The sequence below is a fragment of the Symphodus melops genome (genome assembly GCF_947650265.1).
Source record: "Symphodus melops genome assembly, chromosome: 16".
NCBI lineage: Eukaryota > Metazoa > Chordata > Actinopteri > Labriformes > Labridae > Symphodus > Symphodus melops.
In genome coordinates, this window is record NC_136706.1 from 21,263,145 (window position 1) to 21,289,877 (window position 26,733).

A 26,733-nucleotide genomic window follows, 5' to 3' on the forward strand; every position below is an offset into this window, starting at 1 on the left:
ACAAATAAAAACGTCCCCAGTTGACTCTTGAAAGTGTCGGAGTCACATTGAACGAGCATCCAATAGGCCGACGTGGATTGACGTCTCGGAGGTAGTGTCCGTGTTGCGGAGCGGGACTGGACGAAGGCACATCCAGCGGTCACGTGAGCTCCAGCTGGTCCACGCTGGAAAAGCCGGCATAAACACGGAAGTAGGCGATGGCGATGAAAACCCCTGATCATGGCTCCAGCACTGTGAAGGGTCCAGGACACCTGTTGAAGCGCGGGCAGGCGGCAGCGAGGACATGCCGACGCAGGAACCGAGCGTGGTCCCGGCAGCCGAAGACGACGGAGCCCCCGGCAGCCGCAGCACGCCCTCGCTTCACTTGGATACCGGACCGAGAGCCTCTTTTTCTGGATCTCCTGCGGGTCCTACCCGGCACCCGATACAGCACCAAGTAGTCAGGTGAGACGGGATCGATTTCAAACGGAGGCAGAAATGCCTGTTTGTAACGGTCCCAGGTATGAAACATGTCCTCCAATGACTCTTTGATACGAAATAAAGAGTCCCGATCATAGGTTAGTAAAGCCAGGACACTTCCATTTGTCATCTGGGCTGCAAAGATCACATATAGTGAAAAAAATAATCATCAATAATCTACAAAACAGAGAGCGAACCGTGGCAATGCCAGTCACAGGCGCCAGTACGGTTTGGTCTCCATAGACTAAAGAGATATTTACAGATAGATAGATAATACTGTTTGGAGCTAATTGAGCTTTACTTGTTCATTTATCTCTGTTTGAGAAATCTGTTTGCTTTCAGTATTTTGTTTGTAATTCAGAAATGTAACACTAGGTGGAGCCAGGTGTGCCAATGTATGAATAATGAAAGATATGGAAAGTTCTGTTGATGTTCGGACATTGTTAAGGACAGAACGTGTCCCCCTCTTATCAGGCAGGAGGTTACACATGTATTTATTATCTATACTTTGTTTGTTTACTTCATCAGTTTATTGCCCTCACTGTGAAATAGTTCAGTGACTATACACAGGTCACCCATTCATGCTCAACAAAATATGATTCACAGCCAGTCAAAATAATTTGGAGCACATCTTGCAGTCGTGTTTGATGTTATGTTGTTGTTTATTATTTTAAAGACATTTATTTGATTTGCACTAAACTCTCTTAGCCCCTCCCAGTCTGTGAGAAACATCATTAGGTTCAGACACATCATTGTAAGATGCCGTCAAATAATAGCATCTCACTTATCGATATGGCTCACAGTATAAATAATAATCTTCTATAATATGGGTAAGCTCCTCTAAGTAGCTGATCGTTCACCACAAGCTTTCTTTAAGTTTAGCTCATTAAAGCATTGAAATGTGGACTGCTTTAGTGATGTCACAACTTAGGAGCACCTTTATGTGTGCACCACCTCCCATCGGTTTTAGACCATACTGGAGCCGGAGCGTGACGTCACAACGTGTTGAGACTACAGAGGTTTTCTGCACGCGCAGCTAATTAATGACGTGACTCTTGACGTCACAGAACGAGCCAACCGAGGTTATAAGTAGAGGCTCTTTCAAACCAAAAATTAAAAAGAACTCTCTGGGGCCTTGAGTTGCAGGGGGTCAGGGCCTCTATGGGGAGTTTGCATGTTCTTCCCTTGAGGCGTGGGTTTCCTCCCACAATCATCAAAACATGCACTTTAGATAGGAGGGCTAGTTGGTTGGATGGTCGGAGTAGTTCGTCCCTCTGACACCAACATAACCTGCAGCCTGGAGCCTACACACACGCTGCAGGCTGCAGGCTATGTTGGTGTGCGACGGACAGATGAATCCGACCGTCAGACCAACCAGCCTGCACAAACACACACACAGGGCTTGTTGGTTGGATGGTCCGAGTGGTCCATCTGTCTGACACCAACATAACTTGCAGCCTGCAGCTTGTGTGTGTAGGCGGACAAACGAATCCGACCATGTAACCAACCAGACGAAACACACACGCGCACCCAAACACACAGGGCTGGTTGGGTGGTTGGATTCGTCCGTCTATCGGACACCAACATAGAGTGCAGCGTGTGCATGTGTGTGTGTGTGCGCGCACGGACGAATCCGACCATCCAACCAAATAGCTGTACGTGTAAGCACAGATACACGCGCACGGAAGCATAGGTACAAAATATGCAAACCAACATATAGCCTATAGAAACATAGGCTAAAGAGATATTTACAGATAGATAGATAATACTGTTTGGAGCTAATTGGGCTTTACTTGTTCATTTATCTCTGTTTGAGAAATCTGTTTGCTTTGAATATTTTGTTTGTAATTCAGAAATGTAACACTAGGTGGAGCCAGGTGTGCCAATGTATGAATAATGAAAGATATGGAAAGTTCTGTTGATGTTGGGACATTGTTAAGGACAGAACGTGTCCCCCTCTTATCAGGCAGGAGGTTACACATGTATTTATTATCTATACTGTGTTTGTTTACTTCATCAGTGTGCACCACCTCCCATCGGTTTTAGACCATATTGGAGCCGGAGCGTGACGTCACAACGTGTTTAGTCTGTACAGAGGCTTTCTGCACGCGCAGCTAATTAATGACGTGACTCTTGACGTCACAGAACGAGCCAACCGAGGTTATAAGTAGAGGCTCTTTCAAATCAAAAATTAAAAAGAACTCTCTGGGGCCTTGAGTTGCAGGGGGTCAGGGCCTCTATGGGGAGTTTGCACGTTCTTCCCTTGAGGCGTGGGTTTCCTCCCACAATCATCAAAACATGCACTTTAGATAGGAGGGCGAGTTGGTTGGATGGTCCGAGTGGTCCATCCGTCTGACACCAACATAACCTGCAGCATGCACACGCACGCACGCACGCGCACCCAAACCCAAAGGGCTGGCTGGGTGGTGCGGAGGTGGTGCGGTGGTGTTCGTGCCATAACACCCAGGGAGCTGCGTGTTCAGACCCAGCTGGCGCACCCCGCACTCTGCAGGAGGCGCTGGAGCTGGCGTTGGAGAGGGAGATTATTGGAGGGCCCGCAGGATGTGACCACAATGGCGGTGGACCTGCTGTGAGATCTGCGGTTCAAGTGAATCCAGGTTGGCCACATCAGCGTGAGGTGCCCTAGGCGGGCTGATGATCAGGGAAACGGCCCAGGGTCTGCGTAGACGGGACGATGCAGACCCTTGCCCCTGTGTCCCGCATTGCCCCGTGTACGGACGGCGGAGCCCAGCAACACAGACGGGGGAACCTGGCTCCACTCCCTCCAAAAGCAGATGGCACCATTGAGTCTGCAAGCGTGGTGGGCTGGACTCACTCGGGCAACTTCTGCCATGTCCCTGTTACACTGGCGGAGACCCAGCGCATAGCCAGGGGTGACGACTCGATTGACTCGTTATCAGGCTTCTGCAGAGTTTGATGACAACACATTGGTTTAAAGCAGGTGTGTTAGAGCAGGGAGATATCTAAAAGTCTGAGGAAGCCGGCCCTCCAGGACTGGAGTTTGACACCTGTGATCTAATGCTTGTCTACTCACCACTTCCACAATGGTTGGTAGGTAGGTAGGTACACAGGTTGTGGGTTAGATGTAGTCTAGAAAAGTGAATGGATGGACAGGGCTGTAGATGAAATGGCTTTTCACTGATAAACAGCGAACAGAGAATTGTTTCATCACCACTCCTCTCTGGGTCTTAAAATCCATTTGACCTACTCTGGACTTTGTGTAACTTCATTCTATTTTTCTGACCCTCTACCTGCATGTTTGTTTGTTACCCCTGGACACATCAGCTCTTTTAATGTCAATCCACTTACAGCGAGACAACAATTATCTGTTCATCTAAAATTAAATGTTTTGAGAGATAAAATGAAGACATGATTCTCAGCCAGTTTTAATCTCTTATCTCTTTATTCATTGGTGCCGTGGTGCATTCAGGGACCCGGAGCAGCCACCAGAACCTCCCCCAGCAGGATCAACAGAGCTTTTTACAGGAACAAAAAATAGATATTCAACAGAACTTCAAGAGATGGAAACAGAGGGCGTTGTCAGCTAAGTATTTAAACGTCAAAGTGAAGATCGTCACTCGTCACATTTCTGTTTCTCAGCTTAGAATATTTCAATTCACTCGAGGTTGTTCTATTACATTTAAATACCACGACTCTGAGTGACGTCTGATCTTTAGCAGAGTGCTGTTCTTCAGTCAAACCTGGATGTTAAAGCAGGAGTAGAAGGCCCTGATTGGACCAAAAGTACTGGAGGTCCTGCAGGATTGTTGACCCCCCCTTTTTTTAGGTAAACAGTAACAGACTATAAAGATTAACTCAGCGTATTAAGAGCTGATGAAGTAACTAAGGAGTTTGTTTGTTTGGCTTCTTAACAAACCATAAATCAGCACGTTGAAGTCAAGACTTCTGCAGAAGGAATAAAACAAGCTGAGAACGTTTGATTCAGACGAGGCGTCACCACACGCTGAGAGGGGGAAGAGGAACATCAGAGGAGGGATCTTTATATTAGCATCTTATTAACAATCAAATCACACTTCACTCGAAACAAACAAACATTTTTCTATCTGGGTGAATATGACAGATAATCGTCTACTGAGCAACATTCATACATGTGATTTCCACTCTAAGCAGAGGCTACAGAGATGACGACATGCAGAGGGAGGGAGGAAAGAGAAGAAGTCGGAATAAAAACAGAAATATGAAAATGGAAAGATGAAGATGTGAAAAACAAATATAAGTTGACGAACATTGACAGAGTGAGACACGGCGATTCAAGACATTAGTTCTAGGTTTTCTTGATATATGTAATTTTTTTTGTTTTTTTTTTACATTTTTGTAATATTGTTTTTGTGTTGAACAAATATAATTATTAAGATAGTAGCAGCAGCACGTTTTTTAGTTTTTAAATGTTTAAACTTTTTTTGGGCTCTGTTTTTCCCGGCTGAGGGGACGATGGCGGCTGACCTCGGGACGACTGAGCAGCTCGGGGTCGTTTGTACTGAAACCAAAACCGTCTTCACCACTGAAACCGTCTTTATCAGCGTCCACTTTGTGTGACCAACGTGAACGTTCTCTTGGCGTGCCACGCTTTTCTCTGATGAGCAACCTTTCCACAGGAGCTGCCTTTATATTGCTTTAATGCAAATGAGAACCTTGAGTACAAGTCGTCTCTTTCATTGTTGCTGGGGCAGTTGCCCATCGCTGCTGCCTCATTTGTGGACTTGAATTTGAAAAATAAAGATGGCGAGCGCGTGAAGGCGGTTTTGGTTCCTGTTTGGTCTCTAGGAGGCACTGACTGGCTGCAGAGGCGGGCAGGGGGAACGGCTGCCTTCCTGTCTGGATAACAGGACACTGCAGACACCCAGACCTCCTCCTCCTCCTTCTGTTGCTGGCGCCCCCGCTGCAGGTGTCGCCCCCTCCTGGACGGCTGTGGAAGTAACGTCTTCGTTGTAGAGTCGTTTGATGCCGTCGAAGAACTCATCTACCTCCATCTCCTCCACCTGGACACACAGACGGTTATGTAGCGACGGGCTTTTGAAGATGGGACTTAAATGGGGACAATTTATCGGCTTTTTGCATCAAGCCTCAAGTGGACACTTGAGGTATTGCAGTCTGCAAGTGTGGAAGAGAGAAAGAGAGAGATGGTGGTACCTTGCGTTTGGAGGAGGATTTGCAGCGCAGTGTGACCTTCTGCAGGTGGTTAAGTTGGTGGAAGTTTTTGGGTGGAGAGAGCAGCTCTGGGATGTCAGTGGAGGAGCCAGGTGTTATTTGCTCCTGTGGAGCAGCGGTGATGATGGCGTGGTCCCTAGAAGACTCGGCGGTGGAGTTTCTGATCCCTGGAGAAGATACAGAAATGCTTGAATAGTTAAAGGACCGACTCCAGACACACACATGTTCACACCTGGGACTAGACTTTGATGTGGAAAACCTCGGGCAGCGTCCCTTTAACGTACCCAGTGTGCAGCAGCGGAGTGTGGGGTCCTGGTCCGGAGGCTGCAGGCTGGTCGGGCTCTGCAGGGGTTGGTAGATGTAGACAGTGTTGGGAGGCAGGGAAGCCTTAAGTGTGGACAGACTACGAGCCACCAGCTCTCGGCTTCGAATCAACTCGGAGCTGTCGATCTGAGAGACAAGAAGAGGAGGGAGGGATAACAGACGAGACTTATTCAGATAAAAAGTTTTGGTTTTTATGCTCATCCAGTGAAGCTGGTGGATTCATATCTAAATCAGCGTGCTCTAAATTAAAGCTCAAAGAGATAAACTGAAGAATCAACAATCACTGAAATGATGAGTCTCGTTGTTAAGATCAACAACCACGATGTCAGCTCTCCTGACCTTCCTGTGAACAATAAACAGCAAACATTCATCTCCCCAAGATGACAAACAGCTTGAGGACAAATATGCAAGTATCATTTATTGACTTTTGGATCTAAAGAAGGAGCAGGGAAGGCAAACACAGGAGAGATCACCGAAAAAAAAAAAACTCTTTGTAGTTTCAGTTTGTTCAAGCGCTGTGTAAATATGACCTCCTCTGTTCTGACTCTGAATCACTTCGACTGCCTGTTTAGCGCCCTCTGCTGGGCTGACCCCGCACTGCATTAGTCTTCTCATTCAGCGACTCGTACTAAATACGTTTACCTGAGCGGATGAGTTAAAGCGGAGTAAAAAGAGATTTTGAAGCTCAGTGTGCTGTTGGTTTTGGACAGCTGAAGAGACAGGAAACGTCGGGAGGAGAGAGAGAGCGGAGGACGACATGCAAGAAGGGGCAGAGGTCAGATTCAAACCCAATGAGGACTACAGCCTCTTTACATGGGGCGTGCAACATGACCCCCTTTAGTTTCCTTTACAAGTTTCTGAAGTTTTATTTTAAGATTTTATTTTCAAGTTGACGTCTTTTCTTGATCTTTCTTTGAGCCTTCTGTGCTGCTGCTGATCCAAACGGAACACTTGCAGATTGACTTGGGTACCTGTGCCTTCTTCAGCAGCTCGATGGTGAGAGCCAGCCAGTCAGGACAGCAGGTCTCCAGCTCCAGAGTGATGAGGGCCAAGGCCAGCATGGATCCTCTCAGCTACGGGAGCACATGAGGGTCAAACTTGGTCAGTTTTCAGGCAGGTGGAAAAAAAGCAGCTTTGCTTTTAGTTGACAGCAGCAGAGCAGAGATTTCCACAGGGATGAAGTGAAGGTGTGTATGTGTGTGTGTGTGTGTACCTGTACGAGTGTGTGGTCAGACAGACACTGGTAGAGCCGTCGAGTGAGCATGGACAGGTGCTGAGAGCGGTTCAGTCCCAACATGGAGTCCAAAAACCCAGAACGACACGACAACACCATCGCATGGAACTGTGAGGAAGAAACGCCATTACTACAAGGTACTGAGTCTATTTCATACAGTCTGAACGTTTGGGGCTGGACATGTGCTGCCATGAATCCATGACTGAGTCGCATGCTGCGTTTGAGCTCGTGTCTCATTGTGTTAAGATTGCACTTCACCTCCGCTGGTCACTCGTTGACTTCGAGGACTCTTTCAGTGAACAGAGCGCTCCACGAGCTCTCTTTACTGAACTGTATATCACCGCTTCTTTAAACGCATGACTACGACCTGATGAGGGAGAGAAGCTGCCAGTCTGATCTGTGTCGTGTCCCAGCACAGCTCAACATTTCCATACACATGAGGGTGATGGTGGCTGCTTCTGCACTTCCAGTCATGGCGCTGCTTGTGTCAGCGGTTTATTCTGGCTTATTGATCACACCAGTCTATGTGTAGTCAACTTTTTAAATGGAAAAAAAAAAAAGTGTGTTCGATGGAGGGAATTTTATGGTAGTTGCTCATGATAATAGCAGGAAAAAAGGCAGACGTGTTGAGAACGTCTAAGGAAAGGCTGAAATCCCAAAAAGAAGCTACAACTGTCTGAAAATTAACTGATTTACATTCGACTCCTGAACATGACATCGTTCCACTCATTGCTTATTCTGGAGGGGAGCTCCTTTAATAACAAACAAAATATCATGCAGAGAGAAGTACAAAGTCAGGTGCAGTAACATCTCTTTAACACCAGGTGGCACATGCTGCACTGAATGAATAAGGCTCAAACACAAACAAGAGAAAGCTAGAGAATAATATCAGATAATATGAGACACAGTGAAGGTTGCATATGTGTGTGTGTGTGTGTGTGTGTGTGTGTGTGTAAAAGACGTACAATGTGCAGGAAGTCCAGTGCTGTGGCGGTGTGCAGATCCCAGTTCGTCCAGGATGAGACGCTCCATCCTCAGGATCTCTGCAGAGGAGCAGCCACAGCTGCTGGAGTCAACCAGCTCCTTCAGAGAGGGCACACACACACACACACACACACACACACACACACACACACACACACACACACACACACACACACACACACACACACACACACACACACACACACACACACACACACACACACACACACACACACACACACACACACACACACACACACACACACACACACACACACACACACACACACACACACACACACACACACACACACACACACACACACACACACACACACACACACACACACACACACACACAGTGAGAATTCAGTTAACGTCACATGATTGATCCTCTGTGATCTAAAATAACCAGAAACACTTGAAAGACCGACTGATCCAAGCTGTTTTGTGCTTCGATTTGAAGTTTTAAAAAGTATGAATAAGAAAAGAAAATCAGTTCATTTTTTACGCTCCTCCCCTCGATATTTCCCTCTCTCTGTGTCGTGCACTCTCATTGGCTTTCAGCTGTTGCTGCAGTCAAAACAAATGTGTCTGTACCAGATTTAGGTGTTTTTAACTGCGACATATCTCTCAGGTGTTTGTGAAGCTTCAATGGATCACTCGATTCCTGTGTGTGAAATTTACTCAACAAAAACTGCTGATCAGAGCAGTTCACCTCTCATCCGAGGCTTTGTATCAAACATGCGGCTTACACGAAGCTCTACTTTCTGATGTGTGTGTGTGTGTGTGTGTGTGTGTGTGTGTGTGTGTGTGTGTGTGTGTGTGTGTGTGTGTGTGTGTGTGCGTGCATGCGTGCTCACCTCGTCTTCCTCGCAGGTCTTGGCAGCCAGGAAGAAGGCGGCGATGGCGATGCAGCGGAGGTACTTTGGACGAGCCTGAAGACAAACAGTCAGGTTAACACCACAGATCTGATCCATGAACACTTGAGCTGCTGAATGTGATTCAGTTGTCGGGAGACATTTTCATTCAGCATGTTCAGTTTGTGCAAAAAGTTCAGGACAGTTCTGGTGCAGATGGAAAAAAGAGCTGCTTGACTGCACGTTTACACTCCATCACTTTGTGATCATGAAGGAAACCTGCTGTGTTGAAGCTTCTCTGACAACAACGCAGCAGCCAGTATGTCCTCCTTCTAACTTTACATTCTGCTCCTGAATGCTCTGGATTTGATTGGACCAGAGAAGGTAGGCGGGGCTTTGAAGGCCGTTTTGGACGCCCCTGGGTTTGCCAGATATGAGAGCAGTTATCAGGTCAACAGGTGTTGCAGCGATGGAAGCGGGCAGTGGAACTGCTTCAGATAGAAGTGATTGGACCAGATAAAAACCAAACAAGAATTTCCCCCTCAGGAATTAAAAAAAGCATTTAAAATAAATCAAAAAGATCGAGTCAGTCGATGCGTTTGGTCCTCCTTAACTTGAGATGTGCTGCCTTCATATTGTTTTTGAACATTACATCATATCCCCTTACTTTACTTTTTCATCTCAGTGCTATCGTTTAATCTTCCTGATGTTGTGTGCTGTGTTTCTGTTCAGAAAAATAAAAAGTCATGGTAGCAGTTTTTATCACTGATGTAGGTCGGGATCACTAAATCATAGGACAGTCTAAACTGTATAAGACGTCCGTGATGAACTTCAGTCTGAAGTGAGTCTTTATCAGGAGCACACAGAGTCCAGGGCCCTGATAGTCTCACAGCGTTTCACTCCACAGCTACAAACATGAACTTTCTGTCTGTGGAGTGCAGCACACTTTGTCTAACTACCCTTTTTTTCCCGTCTTTAAAGATTTATTTTGGGCTTTTTATGTCTTTATTATAGATCTAGGACACACAAGATAAGAGACCGAACTCAGGCAGGAAGAGAAAGAGAAAAAAATGATGTGTCAGGAAAACAGACACAGGCCTGATTTGAACCCGCACTGGCACAAGAGAGCATGAAGGTAGCTCAACAAAACCAGAAAACATGGTATGATCGTAAAGCCAGAGAGCGAAGCTTCAAACCAGGCCAAAAGGTTCTCCTACTCCTCCCCACATCTGACAGCAAACTCCTCTCCAAGTGGTACGGTCCCTATGAAATCACCAGAAAAGTGGGTAAGCTCACATATGAACTGTTTATGCCTGACAGAACCAAAAAGCACCAGACATTTCATGTGAACTTGTTAAAAGAATTTCAGTCTCGCCAGGAAGCTGTCCCTCAACTGTTGATCCGGGCAGTACAGGATGAAGACATGCCAGAGAAATTCATACCGGGAAGCCTGGGTGAGTCATCTGTGATCGACACATCACACCTTTCTATTTCTCAGCAGAAAGAGGTGACTCCACTTATTGACCCAGAGCTCTTCAAAGACACCCCGGGCTACACTGACCTGGTACAGCACAACATCCGGCTGAAGGTGGAGGCGCCACCACGTCAGAAGAGCTACAGAATCCCAGAGCGACTGGTGTCGGTGCTGAAGAAGGAGATCAAATTGATGCTTGAACTCGGTATAATTGAGGTATCCAGTAGTGACTGGTGCAGTCCAGTGGTTCTAGTACCAAAGAAAGATGGCTCACTGAGATTTTGCATAGACTTTCGTTACTTGAATGCTGTGTCATTGTGTGACCCGTACCCCATGCCCAGGATTGATGAGCTGGTGGAGCGAGTGGGACGAGCCGAATACATCTCCACCTTAGACCTGAGCAAGGGCTACTGGCAAGTGGCACTGGCATCTGAGGCCCGTGAACTGACAGCATTCAAAACTCCATTTGGTATGTACCAATTTCGGGTTATGCCATTTGGGCTCCAGGGGGCGCCCGCTACGTTTCAAAGGCTAATGGACTATGTGCTGAGAGATGTTTCAGAGTTTGCAGCTGCATATCTGGACGACGTGGTGATCTACAGCCAAACCTGGGAAGAACACATGTATCATCTTCAACGAGTCCTGCAGTGCATCAAAGCAGCTGGCCTAACCATCAACCCACAGAAATGCTGTCTGGCTCAGAGCGAAGTGGAGTACCTCGGGTTCGTGATTGGCCATGGAAAGCTCAGACCTCAGGTGGGAAAAATGGAGGCAATCCATTCTTTCCCCATCCCAACCACAAAGAAGAAAGTGAAGAGTTTCATTGGTCTGGTGGGCTGGTACAGGAAATTCATTCCTCGCTTTTCAGATCGTGCAGCTGTTCTCCACGATCTCACCAAAGATGTATCACCAAGAAAGGTAAAATGGAGTGATCAATGTGACCTTGCTTTCAGGGATCTCAAGGAAGCCATAAATGTATACACAGTGCTGCAGACCCCTGATTTCAACCAACCGTTTATTCTGCAAACGGATGCATCAGGTGTGGGCCTTGGTGGAGTTCTGTTGCAGGAGGTGGATGGAGAGGAGGCCTGTTGCCTTTTTGAGCCGAAAACTTCTTGACAGAGAGACCAGATATTCAACCGTGGAGAAAGAGTGCTTGGCCATGAAGTGGGCAATCGAGTCATTGAGGTACTATTTGTTGGGGCGACACTTCAGCTTGGAAACTGACCATCGTGCGCTTCAGTGGCTCCACAAAATGAAAGACTCCAACACTAGAATCGCTGGTTGGTACCTGGCTCTACAACCTTACAGCTTCACTGTCTTCTACAAGGCGGGCAAGTCCAATACGGTGGCTGACTCTCTCTCTAGGGTTCATGAAAGTTAGAGGTGCGTGGCCCTAAAAGAGGGGGGAGGAAATGTAATGGAGCTATGTCCATTACCAGGGATAAAAGGTGTTCCAGCCAAAAGAGTCCCTGGGGAAAGAGAAGAAGAGAGAAGGTTCCGGCCTAACGAGGACCAGCTGGTATAAAAGCAGCACACTCACTCTGCCAGGGGGAGGCTAGGGTGAGGTGCTGCGGGGCATGCTGCCAGACATGTTGTTTTTAAAATTGTTTGTTTTGTTATTTTGTAAATAAATGTCACCTAGGTGCACATGAAGAAGCCTCAGCTCTACTTTGTCCTCCAGAAACGCAGTATAGGCTATCCGTGACCTGACGAATGTCACAGTTCCCAACAGTATTTTTTGAGGCTCTACATATTTAAACATCTTTTTGAATGTCTGCCCTTGCAGTTTTAAGTCAAATAAACACACATTCCTAAGAAAGGTCTCACTGAAGTTCTGTGGCAGATCAGTGTTTTCATTCATTGGTGTTTCGTTTGGACTCTGGGGAGCATCTTCACGTGCACCGACAACAGAAGACTGAGAAATGTTTTTTCTGAATGTCACTTATGCTTTCAATGGAGCATGCTCTATGTTTCCTGGACATATGAGCAGTGAATGACGATTTCACAGTAAATGTATTTTTACAACCAGTTACTGAGAAGACAATGGGGTTCATTTCTATGAACTCTCCAATGCAGCACGTAGCCCCTCGTTGTCTCTAGTGTTTTGCTGCAAAACCCGCAAGTAATCATTTTTAGCAAACTAAACTGACAAATAACATGGACTAATGTTGGAGAAAATGGCACTTTTTCCCTCCCATACAAATTTAATTAATGGAGAAAAAAATGGACAATATAGTGTTTTACAGTGAAAACGAAAGCTAATCCTACAGAGGCACAAAACCAGATATTTAATTATTTTCTCTAATAAGCACTACCCCGACAAAGCACTAGAAAAAAAGCTCAGTTAAGTTCGCCATGAAAACTCACATGATGCCCGTCTGCTGTAAGCGCGAAATACACGTAGAAAAAAAACGTCGACTTCTCTTGCTAGCTTGCCGGTACACACAAGAACGCCTATTGCACAATTGCAAAGCAAAGCCCCATGAAAAATCCGAACATAAGGATTTTAGCAACAAACACGCTGAATAACAAAATGCTAGCTTAGAGTCAGCGCCAATTTACATTACGTGTGTGTGTTTTGGTGCCAAAGAATCAGCTAATTTTACCTCAAAACTGCCCAGTCGAGTTAGCCCCGCCAGTCAGTGTTTTAACTGCGCTCACAAACAGAGGTAGTATTTTATTTATCTTACAGGTGACTTTAGTAATTGAGCAGAACAATTTTATACAACGTCAATGTTATACTTACAAGTATTACGTCATCGCAGCTCCAAGTGTTGTTTTTCTTTCGCAGCTCCAAGTTGTAGCAGCATGAGGCCGTGACGCACAGAGCAGTAGACACAGACCTGCATGAAATGCCAGGCTGGGCACGAGCTACTTTGAAAAGCGAGTACCGCATCGTCTCGCGATGGTTCAGTGGTGCAATGAAATAAATGTTTTTCCCATAGACTGTTTTTCCACAGTGGATGTTATTAGCCATAATTTCATAACCATCTATGGTGCACTTACCTGGAGAAAACAACATTGATGACAACATTAAACTTAATTTAAATACAGTCTTTTACATTGTTATTCAGTAATTCAGGAATATTTTAGTTTAACACTGTGGTGATGTTTGAAACACTTCTAAGTTATTTTGTCACTTAGGGACAAAATTGTTAAATTGTTTAAAAATATAAACTACAAGCCTCTTTATATATTTTATGAAATGCAGAGTGACGAATCACAAATGGTCAAAGCTGGCCTGCCATAAGGTTCTGTTTTTCGAATAAATAAATCACGTAATGAAAATAAGAAATTATAATGATGTATGCTGTTTGTTGTTGTTGTTGTAGTTCTTTTTAACATAAGACAAAGTGAAAGGGAATTTGGTATAGTTATCATTTTGCATCTAAACAATGCAACACAACACTGGCCCATGGCTCCCAATGACAATCTCCATTTGTAATCCTTCAACTTTACAGCTCTAACCTATTTATTTTCCCTTTAAAGTAGTTTGCAATGTGCATTATACAAATGATCATGCTAAACAGTTTATTTCTGTAAAAGAGAAATAACTTGACCAAAAAAAAAGCATTTTAACACTCTCATGTTGTAGTTTTAAATGTACTGTATTGTTTTTTGTATTACAGGTCTTCTGAGTTAAAGTTACATTAGTATGTAGATTCTACAAAGAAATGTGATTATGTTCACATATTTTTGCTTTAAAATTAACAGTTGGGTTTAGTTCTGTATTTCACAAAATATTTCAGTCAATTGAACATTGTTTTGTTGTTTTCCTGTTTACATGTTTTTGCTGTCATGATTTTACAGCACTTTACTGTCAATTTTACAATCTTTTTTACAAGGCCCGAAAGTGGCTCATGACCATGGACTGTAAAATGACCCATGAGTGGATGGCAGGAATGTCCATATCGCGAGTGGCTCCTGTTTTCTTTCATTAACGAGTTAATTTCTTGAGGAAAAAAACCCAGATTTGACTTAATGCATGAAAGCCGGAGTGTCAACCCAGAGATAAATTATAATAATAATAAAAACAGGAATGTAGCGGTCACAGGAGAACACTGTACGTTTGTCTGCTTAGGGGTCAGTACTTTATGTAAATGTCATTAAAATAACTTTTGTTGTTTGAACAAATACGAGAGGGTCGATTTGTCCCGTAGAGAGTGGTTCACATGAAACACATAATCAACTACTGACTTTACAACATGAACCGTTACACTGTCCCCCCCTTACTGAATCCCTCGCCCCGAGGGATCACAAACAAAGTCCCTGAGGCGACCCGGGGGCCTTTTCCGTCTCCAGGGCCGAGTCGTCACCCCTGGCTATGCGCTGGGTCTCCGCCAGTGTAACAGGGACATGGCAGAAGTTGTCCCGAGTGAGTCCAGCCCACCACCCTTGCAGACTCAATGGTGTCATCTGCTTTTGGAGGGAGTGGAGCCAGGTTCCCCCATCTGTGTTGCTGGGCTCCGCCGTCCGTACACGGGGCAATGCGGGACACAGGGGCAAGGGTCTGCATCGTCCCGTCTACGCAGACCCTGGGCCGTTTCCCTGATCATCAGCCCGCCTAGGGCACCTCACGCTGATGTGGCCAACCTGGATTCACTTGAACCGCAGATCTCACAGCAGGTCCACCGCCATTGTGGTCACATCCTGCGGGCCCTCCAATAATCTCCCTCTCCAACGCCAGCTCCAGCGCCTCCTGCAGAGTGCGGGGGTGCGCCAGCTGGGTCTGAACACGCAGCTCCCTGGGTGTTATGGCACGAACACCACCGCACCACCCAGCCAGCCCTTTGGGTTTGGGTGCGCGTGCGTGCGTGTGCATGCTGCTATGTTGGTGTCAGACGGATGGACCACTCGGACCATCCAACCAACTCGCCCTCCTATCTAAAGTGCATGTTTTGATGATTGTGGGAGGAAGCCGGATTACCCGTGAACCCACACCTCAAGGGAAGAACATGCAAACTCCCCATAGAGGCCCCCCTGGAACACAAGGCCCCAGAGAGTTCTTTTAAATATTTGGTTTGAAAGAGCCTCTACTTATAACCTAGGTTGGCTTGTTCTGTGACGTCAAGAGTCACGTCATTAATCAGCCTGCAGAAAGCCTCTGTACAGTCTCAACACGTTGTGACGTCACGCTCCGGCTCCAGTATGGTCTAAAACCGATGGGAGGTGGTGCACACATAAAGGTGCTCCTAAGTTGTGACATCACTAAAGCAGTCCACATTTCAATGCTTTAATGAGCCAAACTTAAAGAAAGCTTGTGGTGAACGATCAGCTACTTAGAGGAGCTTACCCATATTATAGAAGATTATTATTAATACTGTGAGCCATATCGATAAGTGAGATGCTATTATTTGACGGCATCTTATAATGATGTGTCTGAACCTAATGATGTTTCTCACAGACTGGGAGGGGCTAAGAGAGTTTAGTGCAAATCAAATAAATGTCTTTAAAATAATAAACAACAACATAACATCAAACACGACTGCAAGATGTGCTCCAAATTATTTTGACTGGCTGTGAATCATATTTTGTTGAGCATGAATGGGTGACCTGTGTATAGTCACTGAACTATTTCACAGTGAGGGCAATAAACTGATGAAGTAAACAAACAAAGTATAGATAATAAATACATGTGTAACCTCCTGCCTGATAAGAGGGGGACACGTTCTGTCCTTAACAATGTCCGAACATCAACAGAACTTTCCATATCTTTCATTATTCATACATTGGCACACCTGGCTCCACCTAGTGTTAAATTTCTGAATTACAAACAAAATATTCAAAGCAAACAGATTTCTCAAACCGAGATAAATGAACAAGTAAAGCCCAATTAGCTCCAAACAGTATTATCTATCTATCTGTAAATATCTCTTTAGTCTATGTTTCTATAGGCTATATGTTGGTTTGCATATTTTGTACCTGTGCTTGCGTGCGCGTGTATCTGTGCTTACACGTGTATTTGGTTGGATGTTCGGATTCGTCCGTGCGCGCGCGCGCACACGCACACGCTGCACGCTGTGTTGGACTTGCGGTCAACGACAGATGAACGAATCCAACCATCCAACCAGACCTGCGTGAAGTTGGCCCCCACCCCACGCAAAACTTCGGGGTCAGGTACCTGATTTTTGTCGTCTCCTTGGTTTGACTTGTCAGTTAACAGGTGGACGGAACAGGACGGGCTTTCTTGTAGTCGTGATGCAATGATGGAAATAAAACTGTTTTAATAACAATAATAATATTAAAATAAAGATACGGTGAAAAACCAATTCAGTATACATAAATAATTTTTTTTTTTAAATTAAATAAAATATAAATAGAACTACAAAAGGTTTTGAACTCACAGTGACAAAAATAAAATAAAAAAGCTGGAAAAAAAACTTTGAATAAGAAATGATGAGTTAAAAAAGTAAAATGACGTGATGAAATAAAAAATAAATATACGGAATATATTATTAATGTATAAAAGAATAAAAGGAAACTAAAATAGTCAATAAAAGGATAAACTCAAACGGAAATCAAAGTGTGCCAATGTCACTACTTGTACGAATTCTTTTCTGACTTAAGGGGTTTCTGGTCCTCAACTGGTGAGTGGGGCCCGAAAGTGGCTCATGACCATGGACTGTAAAATGACCCATGAGTGGATGGCAGGAATGTCCATATCGCGAGTGGCTCCTGTTTTCTTTCATTAACGAGTTAATTTCTTGAGGAAAAAAACCCAGATTTGACTTAATGCATGAAAGCCGGAGTGTCAACCCAGAGATAAATTATAATAATAATAAAAACAGGAATGTAGCGGTCACAGGAGAACACTGTACGTTTGTCTGCTTAGGGGTCAGTACTTTATGTAAATGTCATTAAAATAACTTTTGTTGTTTGAACAAATACGAGAGGGTCGATTTGTCCCGTAGAGAGTGGTTCACACGAAACACATAATCAACTACTGACTTTACAACATGAACCGTTACACTGTCCCCCCCTTACTGAATCCCTCGCCCCGAGGGATCACAAACAAAGTCCCTGAGGCGACCCGGGGGCCTTTTCCGTCTCCAGGGCCGAGTCGTCACCCCTGGCTATGCGCTGGGTCTCCGCCAGTGTAACAGGGACATGGCAGAAGTTGTCCCGAGTGAGTCCAGCCCACCACCCTTGCAGACTCAATGGTGTCATCTGCTTTTGGAGGGAGTGGAGCCAGGTTCCCCCGTCTGTGTTGCTGGGCTTCGCCGTCCGTACACGGGGCAATGCGGGACACAGGGGCAAGGGTCTGCATCGTCCCGTCTACGCAGACCCTGGGCCGTTTCCCTGATCATCAGCCCGCCTAGGGCACCTCACGCTGATGTGGCCAACCTGGATTCACTTGAACCGCAGATCTCACAGCAGGTCCACCGCCATTGTGGTCACATCCTGCGGGCCCTCCAATAATCTCCCTCTCCAACGCCAGCTCCAGCGCCTCCTGCAGAGTGCGGGGGTGCGCCAGCTGGGTCTGAACACGCAGCTCCCTGGGTGTTATGGCACGAACACCACCGCACCACCTCCGCACCACCCAGCCAGCCCTTTGGGTTTGGGTGCGCGTGCGTGCGTGTGCATGCTGCTATGTTGGTGTCAGACGGATGGACCACTCGGACCATCCAACCAACTCGCCCTCCTATCTAAAGTGCATGTTTTGATGATTGTGGGAGGAAACCCACGCCTCAATGGAAGAACATGCAAACTCCCCATAGAGGCCCTGACCCCCTGCAACTCAAGGCCCCAGAGAGTTCTTTTTAATTTTTGATTTGAAAGAGCCTCTACTTATAACCTCGGTTGGCTCGTTCTGTGACGTCAAGAGTCACGTCATTAATTAGCTGCGCGTGCAGAAAGCCTCTGTACAGACTAAACACGTTGTGACGTCACGCTCCGGCTCCAATATGGTCTAAAACCGATGGGAGGTGGTGCACACTGATGAAGTAAACAAACACAGTATAGATAATAAATACATGTGTAACCTCCTGCCTGATAAGAGGGGGACACGTTCTGTCCTTAACAATGTCCCAACATCAACAGAACTTTCCATGTTCTTCCATTGAGAACTTGAATTTGAAATTGAGAAATGACACCATTGAGTCTGCAAGGGTGGTGGGCTGGACTCACTCGGGACAACTTCTGCCATGTCCCTGTTACCCTGGCGGAGACCCAGCGCATAGCCAGGGGTGACGACTCGATTGACTCGTTATCAGGCTTCTGCAGAGCTTGATGACAACACATTGGTTTAAAGCAGGTGTGTTAGAGCAGGTAGACACATAAAAGTCAGAGGAAGCCGGCCCTCCAGGACTGGAGTTTGACACCTGTGATCCAATGCTTGTCTACTCACCACTTCCACAATGGTAGGTAGGTAGGTAGGTACACAGGTTGTGAGTTAGATGTAGTCTAGAAAAGTGAATGAATGGACAGGGCTGTAGATGAAATGGCTTTTGACTGATAAACAGCGACCAGAGAATTGTTTCATCATCACTCCTCTCTGGGTCTTAAAATCCATTTGACCTACTCTGGACTTTGTGTAACTTCATTCTATTTTTCTGACTCTCTACCTGCATGTTTGTTTGTTACCCCTGGACACATCAGCTCTTTTAATGTCAATCCACTTACAGCGAGACAACAATTATCTGTTCATCTAACATTAAATGTTTTGAGAGATAAAATGAAGACATGATTCTCAGCCAGTTTTAATCTCTTATCTCTTTATTCATTGGTGCCGTGGTGCATTCAGGGACCCGGAGCAGCCACCAGAACCTCCCCCAGCAGGATCAACAGAGCTTTTTACAGGAACAAAAAATAGATATTCAACAGAACTTCAAGAGATGGAAACAGAGGGCGTTGTCAGCTAAGTATTTAAACATCAAAGTGAAGATCGTCACTCGTCACATTTCTGTTTCTCAGCTTAGAATATTTCAATTCACTCGAGGTTGTTCTATTACATTTAAATACCACGACTCTGAGTGACGTCTGATCTTTAGCAGAGTGCTGTTCTTCAGTCAAACCTGGATGTTAACTCAGGAGTAGAAGGCCCTGATTGGACCAAAAGTACTGGACGTCCTGCAGGATTGTCGACCCCCTTTTTTTTTAGGTAAACAGTAACAGACTATAAAGATTAACTCAGCGTATTAAGAGCTGATGAAGTAACTAAGGAGTTTGTTTGTTTGGCTTCTTAACAAACCATAAATCAGCACGTTGAAGTCAAGACTTCTGCAGAAGGAATAAAACAAGCTGAGAACGTTTGATTCAGACGAGGCGTCACCACACGCTGAGAGGGGGAAGAGGAACATCAGAGGAGGGATCTTTATATTAGCATCTTATTAACAATCAAATCACACTTCACTCGAAACAAACAAACATTTTTCTATCTGGGTGAATATGACAGATAATCGTCTACTGAGCAACATTCATACATGTGATTTCCACTCTAAGCAGAGGCTACAGAGATGACGACATGCAGAGGGAGGGAGGAAAGAGAAGAAGTCGGAATAAAAACAGAAATATGAAAATGGAAAGATGAAGATGTGAAAAACAAATATAAGTTGACGAACATTGACAGAGTGAGACACGGGGATTCAAGACATTAGTTCTAGGTTTTCTTGATACATGTAAATTTTTTTTGTTTTTTTTTACATTTCTGTAATATTGTTTTTGTGTTGAACAAATATAATTATTAAGATAGTAGCAGCAGCACGTTTTTTAGTTTTTAAATGTTTAAACTTTTTTTGGGTTCTGTTTTTCCCGGCTGAGGGGACGATGGCGGCTGACCTCGGGACGACTGAGCAGCTCGGGGTCGTTTGTACTGAAACCAAAACCGTCTTCACCACTGAAACCGTCTTTATCAGCGTCCACTTTGTGTGACCAACGTGAACGTTCTCTTGGCGCGCCACGCTTTTCTCTGATGAGCAACCTTTCCACAGGAGCTGCCTTTATATTGCTTTAATGCAAATGAGAACCTTGAATACAAGTCGTCTCTTTCATTGTTGCTGGGGCAGTTGCCCATCGCTGCTGCCTCATTTGTGGACTTGAATTTGAAAAATAAAGATGGCGAGCGCGTGAAGGCGGTTTTGGTTCCTGTTTGGTCTCTAGGAGGCACTGACTGGCTGCAGAGGCGGGCAGGGGGAACGGCTGCCTTCCTGTCTGGATAACAGGACACTGCAGACACCCAGACCTCCTCCTCCTCCTTCTGTTGCTGGCGCCCCCGCTGCAGGTGTCGCCCCCTCCTGGACGGCTGTGGAAGTAACGTCTTCGTTGTAGAGTCGTTTGATGCCGTCGAAGAACTCATCTACCTCCATCTCCTCCACCTGGACACACAGACGGTTATGTAGCGACGGGCTTTTGAAGATGGGACTTAAATGGGGACAATTTATCAGCTTTTTGCATCAAGCCTCAAGTGGACACTTGAGGTATTGCAGTCTGCAAGTGTGGAAGAGAGAAAGAGAGAGATGGTGGTACCTTGCGTTTGGAGGAGGATTTGCAGCGCAGTGTGACCTTCTGCAGGTGGTTAAGTTGGTGGAAGTTTTTGGGTGGAGAGAGCAGCTCTGGGATGTCAGTGGAGGAGCCAGGTGTTATTTGCTCCTGTGGAGCAGCGGTGATGACGGCGTGGTCCCTAGAAGACTCGGCGGTGGAGTTTCTGATCCCTGGAGAAGATACAGAAATGCTTGAATAGTTAAAGGACTGACTCCAGACACACACATGTTCACACCTGGGACTAGGCTTTGATGTGGAAAACCTCGGGCAGCGTCCCTTTAACATACCCAGTGTGCAGCAGCGGAGTGTGGGGTCCTGGTCCGGAGGCTGCAGGCTGGTCGGGCTCTGCAGGGGTTGGTAGATGTAGACAGTGTTGGGAGGCAGGGAAGCCTTAAGTGTGGACAGACTACGAGCCACCAGCTCTCGGCTTCGAATCAACTCGGAGCTGTCGATCTGAGAGACAAGAAGAGGAGGGAGGGATAACAGACGAGACTTATTCAGATAAAAAGTTTTGGTTTTTATGCTCATCCAGTGAAGCTGGTGGATTGATATCTAAATCAGCGTGCTCTAAATTAAAGCTCAAAGAGATAAACTGAAGAATCAACAATCACTGAAATGATGAGTCTCGTTGTTAAGATCAACAACCACGATGTCAGCTCTCCTGACCTTCCTGTGAACAATAAACAGCAAACATTCATCTCCCCAAGATGACAAACAGCTTGAGGACAAATATGCAAGTATCATTTATTGACTTTTGGATCTAAAGAAGGAGCAGGGAAGGCAAACACAGGAGAGATCACCGAAAAAAAACAAACAAACTCTTTGTAGTTTCAGTTTGTTCAAGCGCTGTGTAAATATGACCTCCTCTGTTCTGACTCTGAATCACTTCGACTGCCTGTTTAGCGCCCTCTGCTGGGCTGACCCCGCACTGCATTAGTCTTCTCATTCAGCGACTCGTACTAAATACGTTTACCTGAGCGGATGAGTTAAAGCGGAGTAAAAAGAGATTTTGAAGCTCAGTGTGCTGTTGGTTTTGGACAGCTGAAGAGACAGGAAACGTCGGGAGGAGAGAGAGAGCGGAGGACGACATGCAAGAAGGGGCAGAGGTCAGATTCAAACCCAATGAGGACTACAGCCTCTTTACATGGGGCGTGCAACATGTTTAGTTTCCTTTACAAGTTTCTGAAGTTTTTTTTTAAGATTTTATTTTCAAGTTGACGTCTTTTCTTGATCTTTCTTTGAGCCTTCTGTGCTGCTGCTGATCCAAACGGAACACTTGCAGATTGACTTGGGTACCTGTGCCTTCTTCAGCAGCTCGATGGTGAGAGCCAGCCAGTCAGGACAGCAGGTCTCCAGCTCCAGAGTGATGAGGGCCAAGGCCAGCATGGATCCTCTCAGCTACGGGAGCACATGAGGGTCAAACTTGGTCAGTTTTCAGGCAGGTGGAAAAAAAGCAGCTTTGCTTTTAGTTGACAGCAGCAGAGCAGAGATTTCCACAGGGATGAAGTGAAGGTGTGTGTGTGTGTGTGTGTACCTGTACGAGTGTGTGGTCAGACAGACACTGGTAGAGCCGTCGAGTGAGCATGGACAGGTGCTGAGAGCGGTTCAGTCCCAACATGGAGTCCAAAAACCCAGAACGACACGACAACACCATCGCATGGAACTGTGAGGAAGAAAAGCCATTACTACAAGGTACTGAGTCTATTTCATATAGTCTGAACGTTTGGGGCTGGACATGTGCTGCCATGAATCCATGACTGAGTCGCATGCTGCGTTTGAGCTCGTGTCTCATTGTGTTAAGATTGCACTTCACCTCCACTGGTCACTCGTTGACTTCGAGGACTCTTTCAGTGAACAGAGCGCTCCACGAGCTCTCTTTACTGAACTGTATATCACCGCTTCTTTAAACGCATGACTACGACCTGATGAGGGAGAGAAGCTGCCAGTCTGATCTGTGTCGTGTCCCAGCACAGCTCAACATTTCCATACACATGAGGGTGATGGTGGCTGCTTCTGCACTTCCAGTCATGGCGCTGCTTGTGTCAGCGGTTTATTCTGGCTTATTGATCACACCAGTCTGTGTAGTCAACTTTTTAAATGGGAAAAAAAAAAAAGTGTGTTCGATGGAGGGAATTTTATGGTAGTTGCTCATGATAATAGCAGGGAAAAAGGCAGACGTGTTGAGAACGTCTAAGGAAAGGCTGAAATCCCAAAAAGAAGCTACAACTGTCTGAAAATTAACTGATTTACATTCGACTCCTGAACATGACATCGTTCCACTCATTGCTTATTCTGGAGGGGAGCTCCTTTAATAACAAACAAAATATCATGCAGAGAGAAGTACAAAGTCAGGTGCAGTAACATCTCTTTACCACCAGGTGGCACATGCTGCACTGAATGAATAAGGCTCAAACACAAACAAGAGAAAGCTAGAGAATAATATCAGATAATATGAGACACAGTGAAGGTTGCATATGTGTGTGTGTGTGTGTGTGTGTGTGTGTGTGTGTGTGTGTGTGTGTGTGTGTGTGTGTGTGTGTGTGTGTGTGTGTGTGTGTGTGTGTGTGTGTGTGTGTGTGTGTGTGTGTGTGTGTGTGTGTGTGTGTGTGTGTGTGTGTGTGTGCTCACCTCGTCTTCCTCGCAGGTCTTGGCAGCCAGGAAGAAGGCGGCGATGGCGATGCAGCGGAGGTACTTTGGACGAGCCTGAAGACAAACAGTCAGGTTAACACCACAGATCTGATCCATGAACACTTGAGCTGCTGAATGTGATTCAGTTGTCGGGATGCTGAGAGACATTTTCATTCAGCATGGCCGTTTTGGACGCCCCTGGGTTTGCCAGATATGAGAGCAGTTATCAGGTCAACAGGTGTTGCAGCGATGGAAGCGGGCAGTGGAACTGCTTCAGATAGAAGTGATTGGACCAGATAAAAACCAAACAAGAATTTCCCCCTCAGGAATTAAAAAAAGCATTTAAAATAAATCAAAAAGATCGAGTCAGTCGATGTTTGGTCCTCCTTAACTTGAGATGTGCTGCCTTCATATTGTTTTTGAACATTACATCATATCCCCTTACTTTACTTTTTCATCTCAGTGATATCGTTTAATCTTCCTGATGTTGTGTGCTGTGTTTCTGTTCAGAAAAATAAAAAGTCATGGTAGCAGTTTTTATCACTGATTTAGGTCGGGATCACTAAATCATAGGACAGTCTAAACTGTATAAGACGTCCGTGATGAACTTCAGTCTGAAGTGAGTCTTTATCAGGAGCACACAGAGTCCAGGGCCCTTATAGTCTCACAGCGTTTCACTCCACAGCTACAAACATGAACTTTCTGTCTGTGGAGTGCAGCACACTTTGTCTAACTACCCTTTTTTTCCCGTCTTTAAAGATTTATTTTGGGCTTTTTATGTCTTTATTATAGATCTAGGACACACAAGATAAGAGACCGAACTCAGGCAGGAAGAGAAAGAGAGAAAAATGATGTGTCAGGAAAACAGGCACAGGCCTGATTTGAACCCGCACTGGCACAAGAGAGCATGAAGGTAGCTCAACAAAACCAGAAAACATGGTATGATCGTAAAGCCAGAGAGCGAAGCTTCAAACCAGGCCAAAAGGTTCTCCTACTCCTCCCCACATCTGACAGCAAACTCCTCTCCAAGTGGTACGGTCCCTATGAAATCACCAGAAAAGTGGGTAAGCTCACATATGAACTGTTTATGCCTGACAGAACCAAAAAGCACCAGACATTTCATGTGAACTTGTTAAAAGAATTTCAGTCTCGCCAGGAAGCTGTCCCTCAACTGTTGATCCGGGCAGTACAGGATGAAGACATGCCAGAGAAATTCATACCGGGAAGCCTGGGTGAGTCATCTGTGATCGACACATCACACCTTTCTATTTCTCAGCAGAAAGAGGTGACTCCACTTATTGACCCAGAGCTCTTCAAAGACACCCCGGGCTACACTGACCTGGTACAGCACAACATCCGGCTGAAGGTGGAGGCGCCACCACGTCAGAAGAGCTACAGAATCCCAGAGCGACTGGTGTCGGTGCTGAAGAAGGAGATCAAATTGATGCTTGAACTCGGTATAATTGAGGTATCCAGTAGTGACTGGTGCAGTCCAGTGGTTCTAGTACCAAAGAAAGATGGCTCACTGAGATTTTGCATAGACTTTCGTTACTTGAATGCTGTGTCATTGTGTGACCCGTACCCCATGTCCAGGATTGATGAGCTGGTGGAGCGAGTGGGACGAGCCGAATACATCTCCACCTTAGACCTGAGCAAGGGCTACTGGCAAGTGGCACTGGCATCTGAGGCCCGTGAACTGACAGCATTCAAAACTCCATTTGGTATGTACCAATTTCAGGTTATGCCATTTGGGCTCCAGGGGGCGCCCGCTACGTTTCAAAGGCTAATGGACTATGTGCTGAGAGATGTTTCAGAGTTTGCAGCTGCATATCTGGACGACGTGGTGATCTACAGCCAAACCTGGGAAGAACACATGTATCATCTTCAACGAGTCCTGCAGTGCATCAAAGCAGCTGGCCTAACCATCAACCCACAGAAATGCTGTCTGGCTCAGAGCGAAGTGGAGTACCTCGGGTTCGTGATTGGCCATGGAAAGCTCAGACCTCAGGTGGGAAAAATGGAGGCAATCCATTCTTTCCCCATCCCAACCACAAAGAAGAAAGTGAAGAGTTTCATTGGTCTGGTGGGCTGGTACAGGAAATTCATTCCTCGCTTTTCAGATCGTGCAGCTGTTCTCCACGATCTCACCAAAGATGTATCACCAAGAAAGGTAAAATGGAGTGATCAATGTGACCTTGCTTTCAGGGATCTCAAGGAAGCCATAAATGTATACACAGTGCTGCAGACCCCTGATTTCAACCAACCGTTTATTCTGCAAACGGATGCATCAGGTGTGGGCCTTGGTGGAGTTCTGTTGCAGGAGGTGGATGGAGAGGAGGCCTGTTGCCTTTTTGAGCCGAAAACTTCTTGACAGAGAGACCAGATATTCAACCGTGGAGAAAGAGTGCTTGGCCATGAAGTGGGCAATCGAGTCATTGAGGTACTATTTGTTGGGGCGACACTTCAGCTTGGAAACTGACCATCGTGCGCTTCAGTGGCTCCACAAAATGAAAGACTCCAACACTAGAATCGCTGGTTGGTACCTGGCTCTACAACCTTACAGCTTCACTGTCTTCTACAAGGCGGGCAAGTCCAATACGGTGGCTGACTCTCTCTCTAGGGTTCATGAAAGTTAGAGGTGCGTGGCCCTAAAAGAGGGGGGAGGAAATGTAATGGAGCTATGTCCATTACCAGGGATAAAAGGTGTTCCAGCCAAAAGAGTCCCTGGGGAAAGAGAAGAAGAGAGAAGGTTCCGGCCTAACGAGGACCAGCTGGTATAAAAGCAGCACACTCACTCTGCCAGGGGGAGGCTAGGGTGAGGTGCTGCGGGGCATGCTGCCAGACATGTTGTTTTTAAAATTGTTTGTTTTGTTATTTTGTAAATAAATGTCACCTAGGTGCACATGAAGAAGCCTCAGCTCTACTTTGTCCTCCAGAAACGCAGTATAGGCTATCCGTGACCTGACGAATGTCACAGTTCCCAACAGTATTTTTTGAGGCTCTACGTATTTAAACATCTTTTTGAATGTCTGCCCTTGCAGTTTTAAGTCAAATAAACACACATTCCTAAGAAAGGTCTCACTGAAGTTCTGTGGCAG

General features: G+C 45.8%; 4 protein-coding genes across 6 annotated transcripts; 2 read left to right on the forward strand and 2 right to left on the reverse strand.

Annotated features, from left to right (window-relative positions):
* Positions 1-5,055: 5,055 nt before the first annotated feature.
* LOC306837521 (cyclin-I-like) lies at positions 5,056-8,236 on the reverse strand. The gene is made up of 6 exons (XM_079365253.1): positions 8,173-8,236; positions 7,187-7,315; positions 6,945-7,046; positions 5,934-6,099; positions 5,632-5,816; positions 5,056-5,480 (listed from the first exon to the last, which is right to left on the reverse strand). The coding sequence occupies exons 2-6, from the start codon at positions 7,304-7,306 to the stop codon at positions 5,262-5,264; spliced, it is 792 nt and encodes a 263-aa protein (XP_079221379.1). The 5' UTR covers positions 7,307-7,315; positions 8,173-8,236; the 3' UTR covers positions 5,056-5,261.
* A 1,954-nt stretch (positions 8,237-10,190) lies between these two features.
* LOC306837552 (uncharacterized protein) lies at positions 10,191-11,021 on the forward strand. The gene is made up of 3 exons (XM_079365270.1): positions 10,191-10,337; positions 10,421-10,741; positions 10,867-11,021. The coding sequence occupies exons 1-3, from the start codon at positions 10,215-10,217 to the stop codon at positions 10,870-10,872; spliced, it is 450 nt and encodes a 149-aa protein (XP_079221396.1). The 5' UTR covers positions 10,191-10,214; the 3' UTR covers positions 10,873-11,021.
* Positions 11,022-20,421: 9,400 nt separating this feature from the next.
* LOC306837520 (cyclin-I-like) lies at positions 20,422-22,690 on the reverse strand. Its single transcript, XM_079365252.1, has 5 exons — positions 22,542-22,690; positions 22,304-22,405; positions 21,295-21,460; positions 20,993-21,177; positions 20,422-20,841 (listed from the first exon to the last, which is right to left on the reverse strand). The coding sequence occupies exons 1-5, from the start codon at positions 22,659-22,661 to the stop codon at positions 20,623-20,625; spliced, it is 792 nt and encodes a 263-aa protein (XP_079221378.1). The 5' UTR covers positions 22,662-22,690; the 3' UTR covers positions 20,422-20,622.
* A 1,862-nt stretch (positions 22,691-24,552) lies between these two features.
* On the forward strand, positions 24,553-25,294 carry LOC306837089 (uncharacterized protein). 3 transcript variants are annotated; one of them, XM_079364570.1, is made up of 3 exons: positions 24,553-24,699; positions 24,783-25,103; positions 25,229-25,294. In XM_079364570.1, the coding sequence occupies exons 1-3, from the start codon at positions 24,577-24,579 to the stop codon at positions 25,232-25,234; spliced, it is 450 nt and encodes a 149-aa protein (XP_079220696.1). In that variant the 5' UTR covers positions 24,553-24,576; the 3' UTR covers positions 25,235-25,294. The 3 variants fall into 3 exon arrangements, with proteins under 3 accessions (XP_079220696.1, XP_079220697.1, XP_079220698.1); XM_079364571.1 differs by having other exon boundaries at positions 24,912-25,103; XM_079364572.1 differs by having other exon boundaries at positions 24,915-25,103.
* Positions 25,295-26,733: the final 1,439 nt, after the last annotated feature.